Below are 21,070 nucleotides of genomic sequence, written 5' to 3'. Positions count from 1 at the left end.
ATAGATTTAAACACGAAATCGACATGATCTGGAATGAACGCGTGAACCACCACGACAACTGTTATTTTCGTAACTGGTATTAACCGAAAACAAATCTCTTACAAAATGCGGATAAATTAGGGTCTTTGCCTATTGCTCTTTCGACAAAAGTAAAAGAGAATATATAACTATCGCTTTGGTTTTGGACAAAATTAAATATGTGGAATACAGCGACCTCATATGTATGTGTTGATTTAAAAAAGATAAAAGCGGGCATTTATAACGGGCCGCCCATAAGATTGTTAATAAAAGACTCAAATTTTATGGACACTATAACAGACGTTGAGGAGCAGGCATGATATGAGTTTGTTTGGTTTGTTAAACATTTTTTGGCAAATAAAAAAAGTTCTGAATATTGATATAATATATAATGAACCACTCTCAAAGGTTGGATCCAACATGAGCACCAAGTTACAATTTCTTGGCAACCTCTTGGACTATTTTCCCGCTATTCTTGGGGATCTTTGTGAAGAACAGGGCTAGCGATTCCACCAAACCCTTCGTACTATCGTGGAACGCTTTCAAGACTACTGGAACGCACATATATATATAGTTGCCGTTCACCCCTTGGTGGAGGGTGGCACTCTATGGCAGCGAAAGCGGATCTAGCGCTGTTAATGCGTCGGGCAACATCCAGTTCGGTGCCAATGTCGGCAGAAACCACGCCTCCTAGATATATAAATTGATCGACACCTTCGATGCTCTGCTCCTTAATGCAGATAGGGAGGATGCGATTACCCGTTAGACTGAGAACCATTAAGAAAATTCGAAAATTTACATTGACACGCTTATCGGCAACTGATTAAATTCCTCCGAAAAAACCTAGCTAGTTAAGTAGGTCAACGAAATGAACTGGTTCTAAGTACACAAATCTCACATATGAGGCCCTTTCTACTATTCCTGGAATAGTGTACCCAGACGATCCTAAAGGCAGATTAAGTAGATTTTTCCAAAGTACCTTCGTTTCAGGTTTGAGAAAGATGCGCAACTGCATATAAAGTGGAGAGCCGTCTTTTCTTCACATTGGCAACATTAGCCAGGATAGCCAGACCACTTTTCACCTGGAAATAATTTTGGGTGCAATGCTTAGTTGAAAAACCCACTAGAGGCAAAAAATATGTTGCATTAGCGGCCTTGGGTTCTTTTATAAAGTTTTTCCCTGCCGGCATGAGTTTAAATTTCTCAATTCCGGCGAACTCTTGTTATTTCATTATTTAGAGAAGATTTAATAGTGGATGGCGGCGCTTTAAATCTCGCAATTGTGGAGGCAGATCCTTAGCGACTTGATATGTCGGTCATCTCATTACCAACTGTGCTCGAAGGCGTTGGTATCCATATCAAGAACGTTGCGTCCAGCCGACTGAATTTAGACAGTACTTGGTGCAAGCTCCACATCAACTAGGTTCATATGGTATTCCCATTCAAAACTGATATATCATATATTAAATGTCGGAACGATTTCGACTCTGCCAGTTTTATCACAGACATTTTTCTACTGCTAGTAGAATGGCGTATATCTTTGGTTGGAATATGGTTGAAAGTTTTCACAGGTACTGGACACATAAGGGCCAACTTATATTTATACAGGGATAGTCTGCGGATTGGACTTAGACGGTTTCATGTGCCAAATCTATGCGTCGTTAGCTGCGTTGTGTTTCATTTCAAAGTGAGTGTGATAGATTTAGGACAGCTTCAAAGTCCGAGGACGATGTAGTTTTCATTGTTTTAGTAGCATTTAGGCAACCAAGCCTTTCTGTGCTTCTAGCTTTGTACTGTTAGCAAAAGTTAGACTGTGCATGTATACATTAAAATGAACCTTGTTATGAGTGTGTATCTAGATTTTTTTCTTATGGACGAAGGTGGGAAGGGATTCCTATCTAATAAAACCACCCCCAATCTTCCGCGCCTTATTTCCGCAGGACCACCGTCAAGTTTTATTTCGAAGGCAAGCCTCTGGCTTACACCATCAAGTTAAGGTCATGTTCGACTCACTTTCCGGGCTTGTTACACTTCTTGGAGTTTGAATCGCGGCTAATATGGCGTTTACTGCGGTCTAATTCGCCTTTGATCTTAGCATCTTTTCTGTGTTATCTACTTTAAAGGCGTCGAGTTCTGATGGCGCCTGTTCTATTCGCTGGATTTTTTTTTTGGAGAAATGAGTTCAGGTTTGCGTACAACAACTTTTATTTCTTTGCAATACCGGACAAACAATTAGAAAATGTATATATAACATATATACAGTCGCGGCCAGTGAAATGTGGACCAGTTTAAAAAGTTAAATGACATCGTTTTATGACCGGAATTTTCAGCCACATTTAAGAAGCAAGGCAAGGATCGGAAACGCGAATTATTGCGCTTAAAATTTTTTACCTGAAAATTTACAAACTATCTAAATTAGGCAAAATTAAAAAAAATTATTAAAGATTTCCACATGTTTATTAGAAGATACTTTGCAAATACATTGTCACGTTTTACTTGTATTAAATCCTTTTAAACGTTTTGACGTTTGATCTTTCAAGTGGTAATCTTAGTGCACATTAAACATACTTTTCAATATTTTGTTGAACCGCCTTTCGCTTTTGTGACGGCCACAACTCGACGTGCCATTGAACTGATTAAATTTTTCAAGACTTCTGCTGGAATGCCTTCGTACCAAACCATTTGGATTATTCTGTCTAATTCTTCTAAATTAGTCGGCCCCTCTTTCGCTATCTGCACTTTCATTATGCACCAAAGGTTCTCTATTGGGTTAAGATCCGGATTGCTGCCAGGCCATAAAATACAGGAAACATCGAGTTCGCGTAAATAATTCTTTGTTTGTTAAAAATTAGGAAAGGTAAGGTGATGAAAAAATGATGCTTACCAATCCAATCGTCTTGGAAAATCATTTGATTAATAATAATAATAATGCGAAAAATGCTCTTCGAGGATACGGACCAAATTTTCTTCCAGGATGTTTTTATAATCAACAGCCTTGATCGTCTCTTCAAGCATAGCCAATCGTCCAATCTGGTGATACGAAAAGCATCACCAAATCATTCTGCTCATTGGATGCCTTGATGATCGTTGAATACACTCGTGTGCATATTGCATTTCATCATTACGAGAATTGTTGAACTTCGTTTTATCTAAGAAGATAACATTTTTCCAATTACCAACAGTCCAGCTTTAGTGCTCCTTAGCTCACTCAAGGCGTTTCCGTTTCATTTGAGCGGTCAAGCGCGGTTTCTTAGCGGGCCGATGTGCACATATCCCCCGGTTGGAGCCTTCGTCGTACAATCCTTGTAAAAACTGGTGTTCCTCCAATTCCAACAAAATGCCTTCTAATGTCCTCAGCCGTCTTATAGCGGTATCTAGGACTAATCCTCTTTAAGAGTCGATCTTCACTTGCAGAAGTCTTTCTGTGGGCTCTTCTCTCCTCTATTTGTTGCTCAGTAGACCCAGTCTCAGCAATTTTTTTTTAAAAAAGTTGCTACTGCAAATTTACTGTAGCCTACCCTAGCCGAAATTTCCCGCACACTTAAAGATTCGGCTCGCAACACCAAAATCTTCCCTTTTACAACTTCGTTAATTTTCTTCACATTCGACATCCTTTCCGTTTTTTTAACTGTTGTCTATCGCGTCACACCACAAATAAAGGGTGCGTTATTTATTATTTTTTTGCCTATGAATATATTGGCTTTCGGGGGAGTGAAATATGTCATGTCCAATGAACTCAACAATTTAAGTCGGTAGACTATCAACAGGAAAGGAATTTTTTCTCCATTTTGAATAAGCAGAATTGGAGAAGCTGTCAGCGGCTAATCTTGTCGCTGCATGATAACAGACTTTTTTGGATTGGACCCTTTTGATGTAGAAGATTTTGGTTTGAATAAGACTGAGAACCGACTCGGGTTCCCAAGATCGTCCAATTTGACGCATCTAGATTATTTTCTCTGGGAATTTTCAAAAGGTAAACTGTTAACCAATGTGGAGGGAAGTGTGCTCGTGTGAGCGAGTTTCACAGCTATTGACTGCTGCATCATACATTAAGCTCTTAATACAAAATTTACACCAGAGCGCAGAGCAAGTGGGATTACACAGGGCGTTCCCTGTATCAGAACAACGATTCTGAACACACCGTCCTCGACGCTCGGTTATGACTACGTTATAATTGTCGCTCAGTCATGCCAGCCCCGCGACAGTCGCCGGACTTGAACACTATAGATAACGTATGGGATTCCTTGTACTGTGACTGTGATACGTTTTGGTTTTTTTGATAGATAGTAGGTACGCTGGAGGTTTCAATTTATGTTAATATGAATAAAACTTTATCTCCCTCTATGTGGTGCGTTCATTTTTAAGGGTTTGTATGAAACAAAACCTTATTAGAATCGAGTCAATGTCTGTCCGTCTGTCTGTCTGTCTCTCACACCAGATTTATTCGAAAAAGGCTAAACCGATTGTCTCGAAATTTGCTGAGAACCTGTTGTGCGTTTGTTGGTGGCTTTATTGAACAAGGTTGCAATCATTTGTTTTGATTTAAATCATCGTCAACAATGGTGAAACAATCCGGTCTAGGCCTGTCTTAGTAACGAGCTCCAGACACTACGCTCTTGCATCGAGAGCTGCCTGGCATTTTGGTCTACGCTATCGCTCCATCTGAGGCAGGCTCTGCCACATCTTCATTTTTTACCATAGATATTGTGCTTATGGATTTTCCGGGCTGGATCCTCACTCATATGGATTAGATAATATCCGCCCACCGGGTCGTGGTAGGGATCATACATTATATATATTACCGATTTGAATTAAATATGTGCCGATATTTTTCTACAACTATTTGCCATTTAGAGGACAAAGTTATGCCCTTTTTCCAAAACCTCTTGTCCCAGTTAAAAAAAACAGAGAGGGCTAGTTTTTAGAACTTAAATTTGAAGTTATTTTCTTTTTACGAAGAGTCTTTGACATGAACAAAAAATATCGCGATTATTTGGTGCCAAGTGTGCACTGTAACGTGGATGCATCAGAAACTGCCAACCAAGTTCCCGAAGCTTTTCTTTGGGAGTCGAAGAACGTACATTTTGTTTGGTCCCATGCCTGTTATTTCATAGCTCCTATTGTACCAAATTTTGGGAATTAAACCGAAAATGCAGAAAGAAGCGCGGCGTGCTAAATTCGGTCTCCTGCAGGCAACTTTTATTTGTGCGTGAATATATCTTAGGAAAAGAAACCATATTCAAACCACTTTAGCTGCAGCAAGAGATTGGAAGAATCTTTCAAAAAAATTACCTTCCCTGAAACGGCACTTACACTGCTTTGTTGAATTAAATGGTCCCAAATTCAATGTTTAAATTTATCACACCGAATTCATTAAAACCAAGTGACGCGGAATGGATTTCGTGGTTACTCATTATAGATTTATGAATTTAATCTTCTATTTTTGTCTGGCACTTAATGATTTTCGTTCCTAAATAAGGGAATCTTTCGTTCGCCAATTCCTAACCAGTTCGGAAGTCATCATTTGCATCCAGTAGTGTCATTAATGACTCTACGTGTACTGTAAGCGCTGTACATACAAGCTTTGGCTTATTCACATGCCTTGGGGATCAATACCATGCATGATTGATGCAATCTTGCTGAAGATGTACATCTGCTCGTTCTTTCTCAATTTCTTACGACGCCTTGAGATCTCTAGAATTCGCTTTCTACTGATCGGGACCATGAGCGCTATCTACGGAAACTTGATAACCGCACGTATGACTTCGGAGAAATGCATTGAACATGTTCATGGGTTATTGAATCGATAAGTTATTTAACCCTGGCCACGTATGGTATATGATTGTTACAATGTATTTTTCTACCAAATTTACCTCATCTAGGTGCGATGATATAATTATGTAAATAGAAGATTTGTGGTGTGATGTGTGCCTATTTGGGGGGAAATAGAAATTCGGTTGTATGGTTCTGAGATTGTTTATTTGTTCATCTCGTAACACCGCACAAAATGTAAATATAGTAAAAGCTGAATGAGCAACAAATTTGGAGCATTTCACATCTCCGCCACATATCGCATAAGCATATAATGATAATTTGGATTAGTCAGTTTTCTTCGTATGCTATCTACTTTTGTCATGAGTTTCGCTCAATGGCAAATATGAATCAACAATAAAACGAATCGATCTTTTTTAGGGTTAAGGAATTTATGAAGCCAACTAATATAGTAAGCATAGAATTCTCAGATCGCTGATCATATTTCTTCCAATTTTTTTGTTTTCAGTTGTGTGTCGATTTTCACAATGGACGTGATTTCGCCGCCAGAGACCAGGGGCAGGTCTAGATCTAAGACGCCCTTTCTAAGATCAAGTTGTGACCGGGAAGCGTGCACACACATCGGTGAGGGTCATGTGCATGAAAGGAAACTTAAAAAGAGTCCGCAAGTGCAGTGAGTATTGTTATAGTTATGTTTTTAGTTAAAGAATTCTGTGGAGAATTTCGGGATGTTTAAGATTATCATTAAAGTGGAAATAGAGTTTGAGTGGAGCTAGCGTAATTTAAACGCAAAAAAACCGGGATAATCTCGCCATCAAATGGAGCGGCCTTTCTGTCAGCTATCTTAAGCGCTCTACGTTATCGCATTCCGATAGTTCACATGGAGTTGATCGTGAATAGTATGTTTTATTTATGACTCTTGCGACATACTGTTAGTAGAATGAAAACATTTAAGGTATATATTAAATATGTAATAGTTTTTTTTTGTTTTCGTGATATCTCTTCCCACAATGCTCGTTACAGATAAAGAAACAATAAATACAATACGATCATATATAGATGTTTTTTGCTAATAAAAGTACCCAAATTTTTTCAAAAGGTGAATTTTTAAATGTGAAGTATTTGTCAGCTTTGATCGGTTGGCAGACTATGGCTTGCATGCTTTTCTAGTGAATTCGATAAAGATCGTCTTAGGGTTTTTCAGTACTTCACTGAAGTAGTGATTAAGGTGTGTGCTGTTTAGTTTTTTTGTGCATTTTGGAAATTGATACTATGCAACCGCAAGGGCGTTCTGTTTAAATATATTTACAGTAATATAAATGAGCGTCTTGGAACAGTGAGTCTTTGGTATTGCATTTTCATGGCCTCTTTTTGTGTTCGAGGCGAAAGTTGTGAAAATCATCATCATCGTGCTCTCCATATTCTATTCTAATTTGTTTGGTGCGCATATAGTTGCGATATTTTGATATTTACGAAACCATGATTGTAAAGAAATGGAAGTGCGTAAAAGAAATGATTGGAGAACGAGAAAGTTAATCGACTCGGACAAGTTAAAAACAAACTGTGATGCAATACTAAAATCTCCATGAAGATAGTTTCAATCCAGTCTGGAAGAGGAGTAGGCAGGATAGAATCTCGGTGTGTCTAATTGTTCTGAAGCATTGGTGTCGTAGTACGAGGAGGATGATTACTAAGAATGAGAGGCACTGACGAATGATACGGAAATTGGTTCTTTTGGATGCAAAACGATACTTGCTTATTTTGTGAGTGGAATTGGCAAAATTTACAATCTAGAGCCTCTCCGTAACATTACCCTCTCGCCTCCAGTGGCCATAACATTGCAAGACAGGGAGAATCCCTCCCTATGGGCAGCAAATAAGGCTCTTGCTACAATCGACTTCTTTCCGAGTACAAGAACAATCCTGCTCCATCATATGAAGAATCGGTTGAAAGCTTCCTTGTCCCTTTATACGGGTAGATAGATTATTGTAAGATTGCCGATAGATTATTGTAAGCCTGAACCAAGTGTATGTATCTAAACGTAATCTCGCGGTGTTTCTAGCGATTAAATTATTTGAAATAATTAAGGCTTGCCTTTTCTTTCCGCTGGTTATATATATTAATCTTGCAAATTCCAATACTTCGGGAGCCACTTGTACCCTTCATCAGTTCTCGAAGACTTATAGCACTGATGAAGAGAACAAATGGTTCCCGAAATATTCATATTTGAAAAGAAAAGGCAAGTCTTATCTATTGAAAAAAAAGTGTGTGTATATTATTTTGATCAAAGTACATACACTACTTTGGTCAAAAACTTTCAAATTTAGTCTAAAAATTCAAAATATAAGATTTTTCAACAAAGTCAGCTTTGTGTCTTTCAAAGTAAACCCGAGCTTGATCCACTCTTCGAAACATTTTTTATATTTGATGTTTGGTATGTCCACCAATGTCTTTTTGACTTTTCCACTACGTTTTCTCGGTTTTTGACTTTATTAAACAAAAAAAAGTCGCAGGGAGTCAACTCTCTTGGCAGTTGAATGACATTCGTGGATAATGACGATATTGTGTGATGGTGCGTTATCGTGGTTTTTGGCTACAAACCCTCTTTGACAAATCGCAGCACGAAGATGGCTCATTATCTTCTTCTTTAGCCTTTGTCTCGTTCAAATGCGGGGTCTTGATTGGTTGCGTGATCAACTTTCGACTGATCGTCAACTGATGCTGCGACCAACCTTAGCAAGTGTGTTCTCGTCAGCGCAAATTAATATCCATATCATCGCAGATAGTTCTCTTCAATTCGTTCCCAATCGATGCAACCCTGTATCGATCGCAGGTGTTCTCATGTCGGATGTGATCATGGCGTGTTATGTCATTGATCCAATGTAACATCTTTGTTTCCATTGCCGCAAGGCGCTATTCATTGTCTTTTGTAGTCTGTCAGCATTCGGAACAAGTTGTGCCGACGCACGCATTCCTCTGCTGATCTGCGTCAAGTGCTTTTGGGGCGATCCACTCTTCGGCCATTCTCGGATAGTGGATACCACTGCATGGTGCTATCCACTGGCCCTTTCCGATCACATCGTCCACGGAAGGCAGATCTGTGCGGCGACTAAGTGCTCTGCTTGAAATAGTATCAGGCCAGCGTATTCTGACGATACGTCGCAGACAGGTGTTCACCAAGGCTTTTAGAGCTTTCGACTGACTAGTGTGGTCATTTTCTATGTGCTACTCTCATATAGCAACACAGAAATAACATTAGCACAAAGCAGTCTCAACTTGATCTTGGTGTTGAGTTAATTGTATTTTTAGATTTTAGATAAAGCATCGAAAGTGGATCTAGCGCTATTAATGCGTGGAGGGACATCTAGTTCGGTGCGATGAGATATACAAATTGATCAACGCCTTCGATGCTCATTGATGCAGATAAGAAGGGTCAGACTGAGAACCTTGGTTTGTTGGTATTTATCTTCAGTTTAACTCTACTTGCCTATTTCCAAATCCAGAACCATTGGGTTAAAGTCCATGACCCGGTGAGAGAGCAAACAGATGTCATCAGCGTAATCGAGGGGTTTGAGGAAAGATGTCATAGTCCATCGAATTCCTCCACATTCTTCGGACAAAGCAGGAAAAATCGAAAATGATTCGACGTAGACAATACAGGAAGATAGAGGGCGAAAACCTGCCTGTCCTCTGTCGATCAAGCTTTTGCAATATTCTTTGATGGTTCCAGGATTATTTTAGCTATTATGGTTGTGACGGCAGGGAGCAAGCATATACCCCCCAATTTTCAAACTTAAAACGGGTGGCTTTCTTTGGAATCTTACCGGTCATCCCCTTGTTCCACCATCCAGGAAAGTTCTCGGATTCCCATGATTTCCGTATGAGTGGAAGTAATAGATCCGCAGAAACTGCAAGTGCAGCGGTCAGAAATTCTGCCCGAAGATCGTCAAGCCAAGCGGATTCACTACGTTTTAGTACATTGCTGGTCGATATGATTTCTTTTCTGCTTCGACAAACAGTCTGTATCCGCATGTTACGGTGACTAGTAATTTCATCCATTAGAGACGAAACTTCATCGGATGTGATACGGTAAGGGACGTGGTGAAGTGTCTTCCACTTCTTCAGCTGCTCGTCATTGTACATAAGGAGTCCATCGTTAACGTCCTTCAAAGGACCATCGAGATCAAAAAACTCCAGCGATGACGGCTTTACGGTTTCTTACCAGGGCAGAGGCAAACCGTCAGACGCTGCCTCACCTCTGCCCTGGGAGCAGCGTGACCGTAGCGGCTCGCAGATGCTGAATGGTCCTTTATATAATCCGCAGAACACGACATGACTACGTGACTTTGACTTTAGTGGTGCTGACAGATTGAATTGGTTCAAATGTCAGCAGTATTTTCCCGATAAGTTTGACATTATTTCGCAAATCGGTTTACGACCTCCGGTGCAGAGTTACTACTTGTTCACTGAAAATCACTGAGTTCATTGTTTGATGGTGATTTTGGAGGCCGTAACAACATTGGTAGAATGCTCGTAGATATTTGCAAATTTCATCATTCCATTGTTGATGTCACAATTTTTAAGCATCAAAGTTTTCATAGTTGATCATTGCTCATCAAACCGGGTGGATCACATTACCTTGAGCAAAATATTTAGAAATACCTATGGGTGTCTAGAATAAGTGGCATCGATTATGAATGAGATCTTCTTCATGGTTAGATAACTTCGCTGCCTTAGAGGATCTCACCATTAAGGTCAGTTTGAGTCGGATTATCGCTATCGTGTTACTGCATAAAACTTTTTTTTTATCATAAGTATGTCCGTGTGAATGAGTACCTGAGTCAAATCAGGGTAATAATCTCGGGCGAGCGCAATGCTGACCACATTGTCTCCTAGTGTACCGTTACGGTCTTGAATGAAGTGCTCTAACGCACTTCAAGGCCCTGATCCAACATGGATTGTTGCGCCAACGATTATTATTATATTATGTCCGTATGAGTATCCTGTTCGAAAGAACTACAAGAACATTACGATAGGAAGCAAGAAGAATTTCACCAGGATTCTCTCATTCTGCTTCGCGTAGACTCGAAATGTCTAGTGAAACTTCAGGAGAAAAATTGAGACGGAAGCCACCGCTAACAGCTCTTCATAAAAAATAATAGAAAAAGAGGTGAAAACTTTTGATTTTTTCCGAGGATGGTTTAGATAGTTGGAGGTATTATGTATTTCCATGACATTCGGAGGGAAGAAATGATTTTAAATGAGCGGCAGCCAAGTAGAGGGTCTGTTCTGATATGGGGTACTATCGGGTTTAACGGTCGGTCTGAATTAACGTTTATCAGTGCGAAAATGGGGTGATACAGCGTTGAAAAAAAAGTGCCGAAAAAATTGATAAGTTAACCGAAAAGTATTACAGCTGAAAATCATTAAATAAGAAAGTATGGTGATTTAGACGAAATGCATTTGGACATTGTCGATTGCCAAATCATAAAAAAGTCCGATGTTGACTTTGTATTTAAAGTAAATTGAGAAAAATTTTCCGCATTCACATTCATATGAAGTTGGAAGAAGGTCGTCCGTAAAATTTTACTACAGAATATTTGCATTCTTAACTTTTCGCCAGCGAAATCCTACGGCCACAGCAACATCCTAGATGAAATACCTCGGGAAATCTGGGCATCCTCCACGGACTATGTGACATGCAAGCTGAACTTCACGACTTTGCTGTGGATCTTCCAACCAGGGCAAAGTGGAAGACCAGCGGCGTGTTGCAAGACTATGATACAGTATTCTTTACGGACGGATCAAAGATGGCCTATGGAGTCGGCTCGGGGGTTTTCTTGAATACTGACCGACATCCAAGCGGCCATCAATGCCTTGTACTCAACGACGACATCTTCCCGGCTGGTGAGGCAGTACAGAGACGCGCTTAACCGTCTGGGCGGCACGCTCAAGGTCACTCTCCTTTGGGTTCCCGGGCGTAGGAATGAGCGGGCTGACGGATTGGCCAGGCAAGGCTCTGCTCTTGGCAGTCCTTCGGCGAATACAGTCGGTGTTTCGCTGGCGGCTATCGGGGCCGAGTCTACTCGCACTACCTAGCAGCCGCGGGCCTGAGATGGCGAAGGCTTACAAGCTGCGCCAAGTCAAGGAGAATTTGGCCCGCTTATAAAATAGTCCGATCACGAGAGCTCCTGTGCTAGACGCGTGCAAATACATTCAAGATTACGGCGGTCTGCATGGGGCTCTGGCCCATAGGGGATCATGCCGTTAGGCTTGGCAACTCACATTGCCGAAGCTGCGGGGAAGGAAGAGAAACCCTCATGCACTTTCTCTGCGATTGCCCAGCTCTGGCTAGAGTCAGGTTGCGGGCACTGGGTAAACCATTCTTTGGGGACCTCAGAGAGATTTCTAGCTGCAGGGTGGGAGAGCTGCTTTCCTTTGTGAATGCTACGGGCTGGCTCTGAAGATCCGAGCCGGCTGGACTCTGCCTCCCTGCTCCCATAACAACAGTCACGGTCTTAGGATTAAAACGGCGCACCAAAGCTCTAATTAGGTTCCTCGGAGCGGCCACTGATACCTACCTACATTACCCTCATTTTTCGCCAGAAAAATTAACTAACATTGCAGAACATTTCAGAGATTTGAAAAATTAGATTATCATAGATGCTTTGTGATAACCGCGAGTAACTTCTCTTTCTTAGGTTTTCTTATGAATACATTTATAGTAACAGGCTTTTACCTTTCTGACAAGTTTCGTACTCTAAATTGTTAAATAAGTAACGCTAAATATCTTATTCAATTTCAGAACAATTATCGAAGAAGAATCATATACAAGATACACTCCTGATCGGAAGACACAGCAAGCAATATCGTCCCGTATGAAAGCATCAAAAGTCAAAACTTCCGACTATTCCAGTGATGACATAAGTCCGGAAAATTCGCGTACACGATCAAATGTAAAAACTGTTACGATTACCACCTCAACAGAGACACTTATTGCTGGTGGGCAACATTCAAGTCAATATAGAAACGCGTCGTCGCGATTGTCGCAAGTGATGTCGCCTATTGATAAAATTTCTTCGAAAGAGACAACCCAAAACGACATGAATAGTGCCTTTGAAGAATCAATTAAAACCAGCACGCCAATCACTACCGGCAACAGCAGTAGTAGCAGTAGGAAGATTCAGTTCGCGTCTAACATCACAACGAATGGACAAGCTGGCGAACATGTGAGCTATCAAGAGTATAAGAAAGCTGGCGAATATTGGAAGTAGGAAAATCGTGCTTTAATTTTTATTCATTTACTATGATAATACTTTTTTTTTACAGTAAATATCCAAAAACAGATTACACTTATTCCCGTCTATCACCTCATCGTCGTGAGATTGCGCCCGGATATGTCGCTATGCCTAATATGTCCCGCAAAAGTTTGGATAAACACAATGAGCGTGTCGATGTTATGATTCGACAGAATCCATCTCAAGAGTCATACATTTTACGCCGGTATGCCGATAATCGCCAATCGACTACAAAAAAGAGTAGCTCGACAAAAGTGTTACGATCAGAAGTGCAATATGATTCGCAGGACGAAGTCGATTTAACGGAGTATGATAGTTTTGAGCGGCGGCGCCGATATATGCAATACAACAGTGGTAGTAACATCGTATACAAACAATCGTTCATAACAAGAATATTGACCACAATTGTGTCATTATTCCACTCGGTAACCGGAGTTTTCTGGAAAAACGAGGCGGATGTGGGTTATTATACGACGTTTGAAGAGAAAAGAGGTAAGTTTTTTTTTAATTTTACCATAAAGTTTGGACACTTCAGTGTATTTTTGTTAATACTTCCAAGTAACTCGCTTCGATTTTAACATTAATCATTGGCCTTTTGGAAAACAGATCGACTTCTATTTGAATCCTGGTACTACTTTACTGCTTTCCGTGATCTAATTCTTACTTTGGAATGGATTGGCGGCAGTGCGATGTTTTGAAGCGCAACATACGCCAGGTTTTATTAAAAAAGTGGGCTAAATTGGTTTGGTAAATCGTGTCTTAGACGCTATTTTTACTTTTTTCCCTGCAAATGAACATGGTTTTTGTTCCCTATGTGCTTCGACTGTTAGTACAGCACTTTAGATATCTAAGTGTGAAAATACAAATCATGGTTGTTGAAAACTAGCTTGGTTTGGAAAATAATTTCTATATGTATATAAATGAGGTACTGGCAATTCTAAAGCAAAGAATGGTTGGCTTTCTAAAAGTCGAACCGTAATTTCAAGAATCGGTTTCGGGAAACACTACAACGGAGCCGCTTCCACCCTGTGAAAATTCAATTTTTAAACCATTATAATTAATGAATGAGCGTTCCGAATTGTTTTCTCTGACCGATATAGTAATTGGGGAGGTGAAATTACTATTTCGGCGTTAAAAACATAGTTATTTTTTAACGGGGGGTAGACCTCGCACTTAAAACGGGCAATCTTTTTTATTTTTCTCTTAACATCGCCAGGATTTATGAATAAGTAGAGGTAGTAAATCTGTAGAGATTGCAGAGGATGCATGCACAAAATTCCACAGGGAGACCTTGTAGAACGATAGTGTTAACTCGCTTGAGTGCGTCGATGGCGATCACTTCTGTTCGGAGGAACAGTCCGTATGTTACGGAGGCTTGGCATATAACTTCATCTGATGTTATACGATTGAGAATCCTTGTGAAGTATTCCTTCCATATCTTCAGCTGCTCATCATTTTGGATGAGAAGCCGTCCCTCACAGAACCATCGAAAGGTTTACAATCACCTGCAAATTCTTTCGTGACGCTTCCTTCGCCAACACAATAATGAAATTCCTTTTGTCACGGTGCACGCTCCACTTCGCGTATTTTGCCGTGGCAACGGAGCTCTAGCGTCTACACGTCTCCGCAGTCAGCTAGGTCTTGTAATGTCCTTTTGGAACGTAGTGGACAACTTCATCCGCGCGGGATTTTTTAAAAAATCTTTAGCATCTGGTGCAGATTTTCTACCTTCTGTTTTTTTCTTTCTCTCTATATATATTCTCTGGGACTCGTTTCCTTTTGTTCTGATGTCTGCAGAGTCGTAGGGAGAAAAATCGAGGCCAGGGTGAAAATGATCGCATAATTAACCTATTTTTGCTAACAATTCTGTATTACGGGCTCTTGAGAAAACTTTGGGTCGGAGGGAATCGTCCGCTATTGGTTAAAGTGATTGGTGCTGAAAGACCATGGTGGGATGGGGGAAAAAATAGATTCACGTACGGTTAGTTTGGCATTTCGCAAGCTGCATAAATATTGCCGGCTGTAGAAAGGGTGTGAATAATTTCGGAAGAATAAACTCATTGAAGATATCCATAAACATTTTATTTAATTTAGAAATCTCCGATCACTTAAGATCAAATTAAATAAACGTTGGTCGAAATCCTACCAGCTTTCTTTCGAATCCAAAGTTTTATGGAGAAGCCGGGATTTCGATAATGATGCAACTGGAATCGTTCAACGAAACATCTCGTCGGCATACAGTAAAATGAATCAGCCCCATGCGATGCTAGATCGAGTTCAACGTTCGCTATTCATTAGCCATTCGCTCGTGACCGTGTCAAATAATCGAAATTAAACTGAAGATAGTCGCCGGAACCGACAAGTCGAATCCACACATTGCAACGTAACGATGATCATTTCAATAGCAATTCAGGGAGTATGGCTTTCAGAGTAAGTGAACTAGCAGAACTAGCAGAAGTGCTAGTTGTGTTAGTCAAACGCAAAAGTTCAACGTTCCAGATCGAGGCGTCCGACTTTGGATCAAATTGCAGCGTTTTTTCGGAACGATCCATCTCGTTTCGTCGGTATATTGTGCCGCCTGGATCTGAACGTAGAGGTCCTTGCGCCATTATTCCTACTCCATTAATTTATAAAAGTTCGCACATGATGCATACTTTTCACTTCTGTATACTGTGTATACTGAGCAAATCTCGGGTGGTTTTAGTGCGGTGGCCCGTGGTAGCTCATTGGGAAGATCTGTTGAGAACCCCCCGTATGAAGCGATTTTATGGCGTTGTTCCTCGTTGTTCGAGAGCAATAATCCGAGGTATTTATGATAGATTGTTCAGTTCTGGACACCTTGCTACCCCTGGCAGTGATAGTTCCTACTTTATTGGGTTTGGTCCTTAAAAACTATGTTTTACACAAATTCAGTCGGAGAGCATAGTGATAAACAACGTATCATTCTAATCTTTAACACAATGGAATTGTTCGATAAATTTGTGCGTTTCGGGTGTAGTTTATCGGAAAGTTGTTTTAATAGATCGCTTGTGCAGCACAGATCGCTTTCTTTGCTTGTTACTTGAAATTATTATAAATTTATCAATTGGTTAGCGTTTTATCGGAAATAAACTTGTGATAGAGATATTTTTCTTACGGATCTTCATTTAGGCATCGTCATTAAAAAAGCGGTTGATGAACGGCTGCTATGTTGATCGTATTTTTGGTTTTATAGTACCAAGGTCGAGAGTGTCGGTAAAATGGACAATAGTCTCACTAATTTCATTGTTCGTTCTAAAGCCATCAGGAGGCATCGTTCTCTGTGTCGGGTCGACGTGCCTATTGAGTGCGAAGGCTACCAAATTATAAGAGTTTATAGCCACTTTTATCGCGTTCAGTTTCTACGTCGCTATCTTTGGCACCACACCATCCCCACAATTACTAAGGCAGGCCTAGACCGTATACCGGTTGTTGCGCCGTTGATGATGATGGTATTCTAGACTCAACATGAAATGGTAAAGGTGTTAGATGAATCTGCTCCTTCGGAAAGAATGGTTTACAAGTGGGCTGGTGAATTTGAAAGAGGGCGTACAAGGCATTCAAAATCATCAGTGGGATGACGTCTAAAAAGTGAATCAAATTCAGAAAACATTCTTTAATAATGGAGGAAAAACCCATTCGATTGCTACTTTTTCATCAACATTTGGAGCGTTTAAAGAAAAATAAAAAAGATAGCAGGCGGTGATTTATCATGGATGAGACCTGGATCTATCACAATGCGATGATCCTGAATCGAAACAAGAGGCCAAGGAGTGGTAACCATCCCAATCTTGGACACTGAACCGAGTTCGTGAGCAGAAATTAGCTTTTGTTTGTGGATTACCTCTGAACTGGTAAAACAATAAACAAGATTATTACTGTAACTTATTGGAAGAACTGGACATGAAAATTCATAAAGGCTTGGTTTGCTTCATCAGCTCACAAAAACAACTAAAGTCACCAAATTAAAGTATAAATTGTTGCAACATCCACCCTATTCGCCAAATTTAGCTCCAGTTGACTTTGGTTGTTTTCATACCTAAAAAAATTCTTACGTGGATATCGATTTTTATCAAATGAAGAGCTAATGGTTGCCGTAATGGGGTACTTTACAGATCTTTCTAGTATCTGAAAGAAGTGACTGAATGTCGGATACCAGTCGTCCCAGCTGTAAATGAGTATTTGAACCAAATCAGGCGAGCTTAATGCTGATCACATTGCCTTCTACAGGGTATCGTAATACTGTAGTATACTATTAGAATCTGACAATTAATGCATACTACCAAAAAGAAGGAGAGGTATAGAGAAGGAGATGGAGAGATAGAGGGAAAATTCCTATCAAATTAGCCAAGACCAAATTCTTTGTTTGTAGCTTCCAATTGTAATCGAAATTACTGACCCAATGGCGATTTTTTGGAAAATTTGATCAAAGGCTAGAAACAAATTGCCTTTGTTTCTGTAGATACCAAGATTTTACCTTATGCAGCCCTTGAAAGAGAAATTGACGATGCACGTTTTCTCCTTGGTATGTGCTTTAAAATCAAGTAGTAGGCGGTTGTCCTTTTGATATCTAATTCATGTTGCTTTGACCAAATTATCGCCATTGAAAACTACAATGAGTTCCAAAATATGACTTGTTTCCACAGTAAATGTTGTTTACATTGCTAACATTACAAATTTCGTTTTGCAGGTTTTTTTGGCCGAATACTATCCAATGTGTCATCACTTATTGTAACAGCCTTTCGGCCGTTATATCTTTTTATATCATCAATGCTGTACGCGGACACATTATTGCTACGCTCTTCAAATCCTGATAATCGCGGAAAGAAACGATTCTTGATAATTTTGCTCCTTCTGTTGCCATTACTTTTATTAGCAGGTAAGTGATAATTGATTTTATTGAAGCAGATAAAACATTTTGCTATATTTTCATTTTCAACCTTTTTCAGGACTTCAATACTACCTAAATCCCAACTACATATTTCCTCCCGTTCTGAATATAACTTCCATCACGTTTCCCACTAATTTCAATCACCTAAAAGTGGATACAATTGAAAAATATGAAGAACTTAAAACAAATACAATTGAAAAAGTACAAAACTTTGTTGTGTTCTCTGAAGATTACCTGACCTATTTCAAGGGTGTCTCTCAGAATGTGCTTTTCGAATTACAAAAAATGTGGATTGAAAATTTTAGTCGAACCTGAAGTCCAAATTATTTCGTTGTACCTATTTGTTTCCAAAAAAATTCTCAGTAATTATTTGTTTTTTGTTTAACGCAAAGCGTTTTTAGGTTTATGGTGCAATTGCAAATGACAAATCGTATTTACCAGATCAGATCTTTGATAAGTGTAGGATTGACCCTCGGTCGTGTTGGATTGTATTGTATGAAGTTATTCGAGAGACAACGATTTACATGTTTGCAATGTTTGTTTTGGACTTACCAATTAATGAAATGCTGAAATACGGAGCAGGAGTAATTATTATATAATTTGTTATGTTTTCGAGATTACACAGATATTATTGAGAATTAGGGCAGGGTTGACTGAGTATTTGCTCATAGTTTTCAAGAAATGTCAACTTTAAATTTCATTTCGAATGCACCAAGCATTAGACTAATTTCTTCTAAAATCATCTAAAGCAATGATTGTTTAGCTTTTTTTTATTCGTTTCTTGAAGGAGGGAAGTCTGGTTGAAACAATGAATATTGATTAATTTGAATCTGTACACGGCTTTGGTTACGCAATTAATTTTCCTTGTTTCTTAACACTTTAGAGTGGCGAGGGATAATTGCCGTGTAATTTTGTTAGTCGTACGGATTTCTAATGAGTTTATCAAGTACTTAAATGGTTAGAAACCCAAAGTGATTTGCGTTATTTACAGAAAATTAGGCTCTTTATTAGCATATTTAACTACTATTAACTTCGCCGGTTCTCCATTTTCCTTCCCTTTTCTTGGAAACCTTGTTCGATAATAATTAAACATTTCCTTAAGGAATTCCAAACTTCTGTTGTCAATTTCAGTCATGAGCGGCTGACATTTGGTTAAATTTCTGCTGATAGGTGCTTAGCTTATGGCAAACTTGACTCTTGAAGCTTGTTTGCAAAGAGTTTGAGGTGTAATCCTTGATATCTTTGCAAAATCTGCGATGGAGAGATTCAAATTTCTGGAATGTATGTTTTGTTTATACCGGAATTCGTTCCTGTCTCTTGAGGTTTTTATAAAACAAATTGAATCTCAAAATTTCCTTTTTGTCGCTTAAACGTTTATTCAAACGCATAAGGATAAAAAGTCGTTAAACTTTCTCGACCCTCTTCAAATCCTGCCTTCCACTATAAACTTATCTCATAAACCACAATTAAATATTATCAATCTAACACTAGTCATAGGGAACAAAGTTCAAACCCAATAACCATAGTTATAAACTTAGTGATTAAGTGCCTATAATTGAAGAGTAAAGTTCAAAAAGGAAATGCAACCAATCCACGACATTAGCTCGTTTATGAAACGTGTCCACCTTTTGTTATAGTTTAGTGATCTGCTTTTAAAGCGTCCTTAATCCTCCAATTTTCCATTTCTCCGCAAAATATTCCCCTCCCAATCCTAAAATAGTTACCATATTAATGTTAACCAATATATACAGTTTTACAACTGCAAAGGAGAAGGATAGAGTTTTAAAGAAAAAAACAAGTATTTTGGAATATATTACTTACAAATGATAATGCAACGTAAAATCTCAAGTTAATCTTTAAAAATGTAGAACTATACTTAATTGTTTTTAACGTGCAAGAATTGAAAATAGAAAAAAAAAAGATCGTTTTATATATTAGAATGTTATGCAACATCAATTTGTTCAGATTATGAATAAATAATGCATTCTAATAGAAATTTGAGTTGTTTTATTCTAACAAGCATATGCAAGATTATGTGAATAGCTAGCCGCTGTATTTTTAGCAGGTAAGTTTTGAGAATTTTTCTGCTCTCTATCCTTCTTCATTTGCGTTTAGAAATTCTGAGATATAATTCGGTGTATATTAGTTTAGAATCATAAATTGTGGTTAACTCCATAAATGGTCGCTGTTGTAAATAAAATTCGCATTTGAAGGAGGGTTCTTGTAGAGCGTCTATTGCTATTCCTATAAGTTCTTATTTTTACGTAGGCACGAAAGTTAAGTTCGTTGAATTATTGTCAAATTTGTTGGATCTGAAATTTTCACTATAATGTTCATAAATACGAACATCAGATTTTATTTATTGCGCCTTGGATAAGTTTTTGCTGTTTTCGAATGAAAATGTATTTAATAATCTTCGTTGACGCGTCAATCAAATCCAATTCAATTGGATCTGAGCCTTGAAGCATGTTCGAATAGTTCAGTCAAGGTTGTAACAGTACACTACAATGCGTTCAACATTGCGCTCGCTTGTGATTATTACCTTGATTTTACTCAGGTACTCATTCATAACACAATATTCGACTGATATTCGATATCCCGGTCGCGATTCATATCCTTCTGTTACCAGCGAGAAAGCTCTAACCACTAAGCCTGATACTGAAGGTCTTGTCCATCGCTAGCCGTTATTTTTCCTCACCTTTCAGGCTATGTTGGAAAAACGAAACGACTTTTAAGATGAGGGACATGTTGCAAAATCACGGTTGTTTTTCTTTGAACGCTTGATACAAACACATCAAAGTGGTAGTGAACTCTCATGTTAGCAATTCATAACAAACTACCGTCGTTTGTTTGATGTCAATTTTGAATAATAAAGTGGTTTTTAAATCTGACAACTCTAAATAGGCTAATGAATCGTTTAACTAGATGCAGTAGGGGACAAAAAATAGAAAAAACTTATTGATGTGAAATTAAATGGTTATAAAAAGACAAACAAATATTTTTTGATCTAGTTTTTTGTATTTTGGAGTTAATAATGGTTTTGATTGAAATTTTCCAAAATGTTTAATTTTAA

The 21,070-nt window shown here is 38.9% G+C and overlaps 1 protein-coding gene across 1 annotated transcript in view; it reads left to right on the top strand.

Moving 5' to 3' along the window:
- LOC119646673 overlaps positions 1–21,070 on the top strand; it is a 44,275-nt gene that overhangs the window by 8,117 nt on the left and 15,088 nt on the right. The window contains exons 2-5 of the mRNA XM_038047203.1: positions 6,299–6,463; positions 12,596–13,060; positions 13,120–13,580; positions 17,797–17,985. Coding sequence (XP_037903131.1) covers positions 6,318–6,463; positions 12,596–13,060; positions 13,120–13,580; positions 17,797–17,985 — 1,261 coding nt within the window. The 5' untranslated portion in view covers positions 6,299–6,317. The remainder of the gene's footprint in view (positions 1–6,298; positions 6,464–12,595; positions 13,061–13,119; positions 13,581–17,796; positions 17,986–21,070) is intronic.

Source organism: Hermetia illucens, chromosome 1 (assembly GCF_905115235.1).
Source record: "Hermetia illucens chromosome 1, iHerIll2.2.curated.20191125, whole genome shotgun sequence".
NCBI classification, from domain to species: domain Eukaryota; kingdom Metazoa; phylum Arthropoda; class Insecta; order Diptera; family Stratiomyidae; genus Hermetia; species Hermetia illucens.
This window is presented reverse-complemented; position numbering and strand designations above follow the sequence as displayed.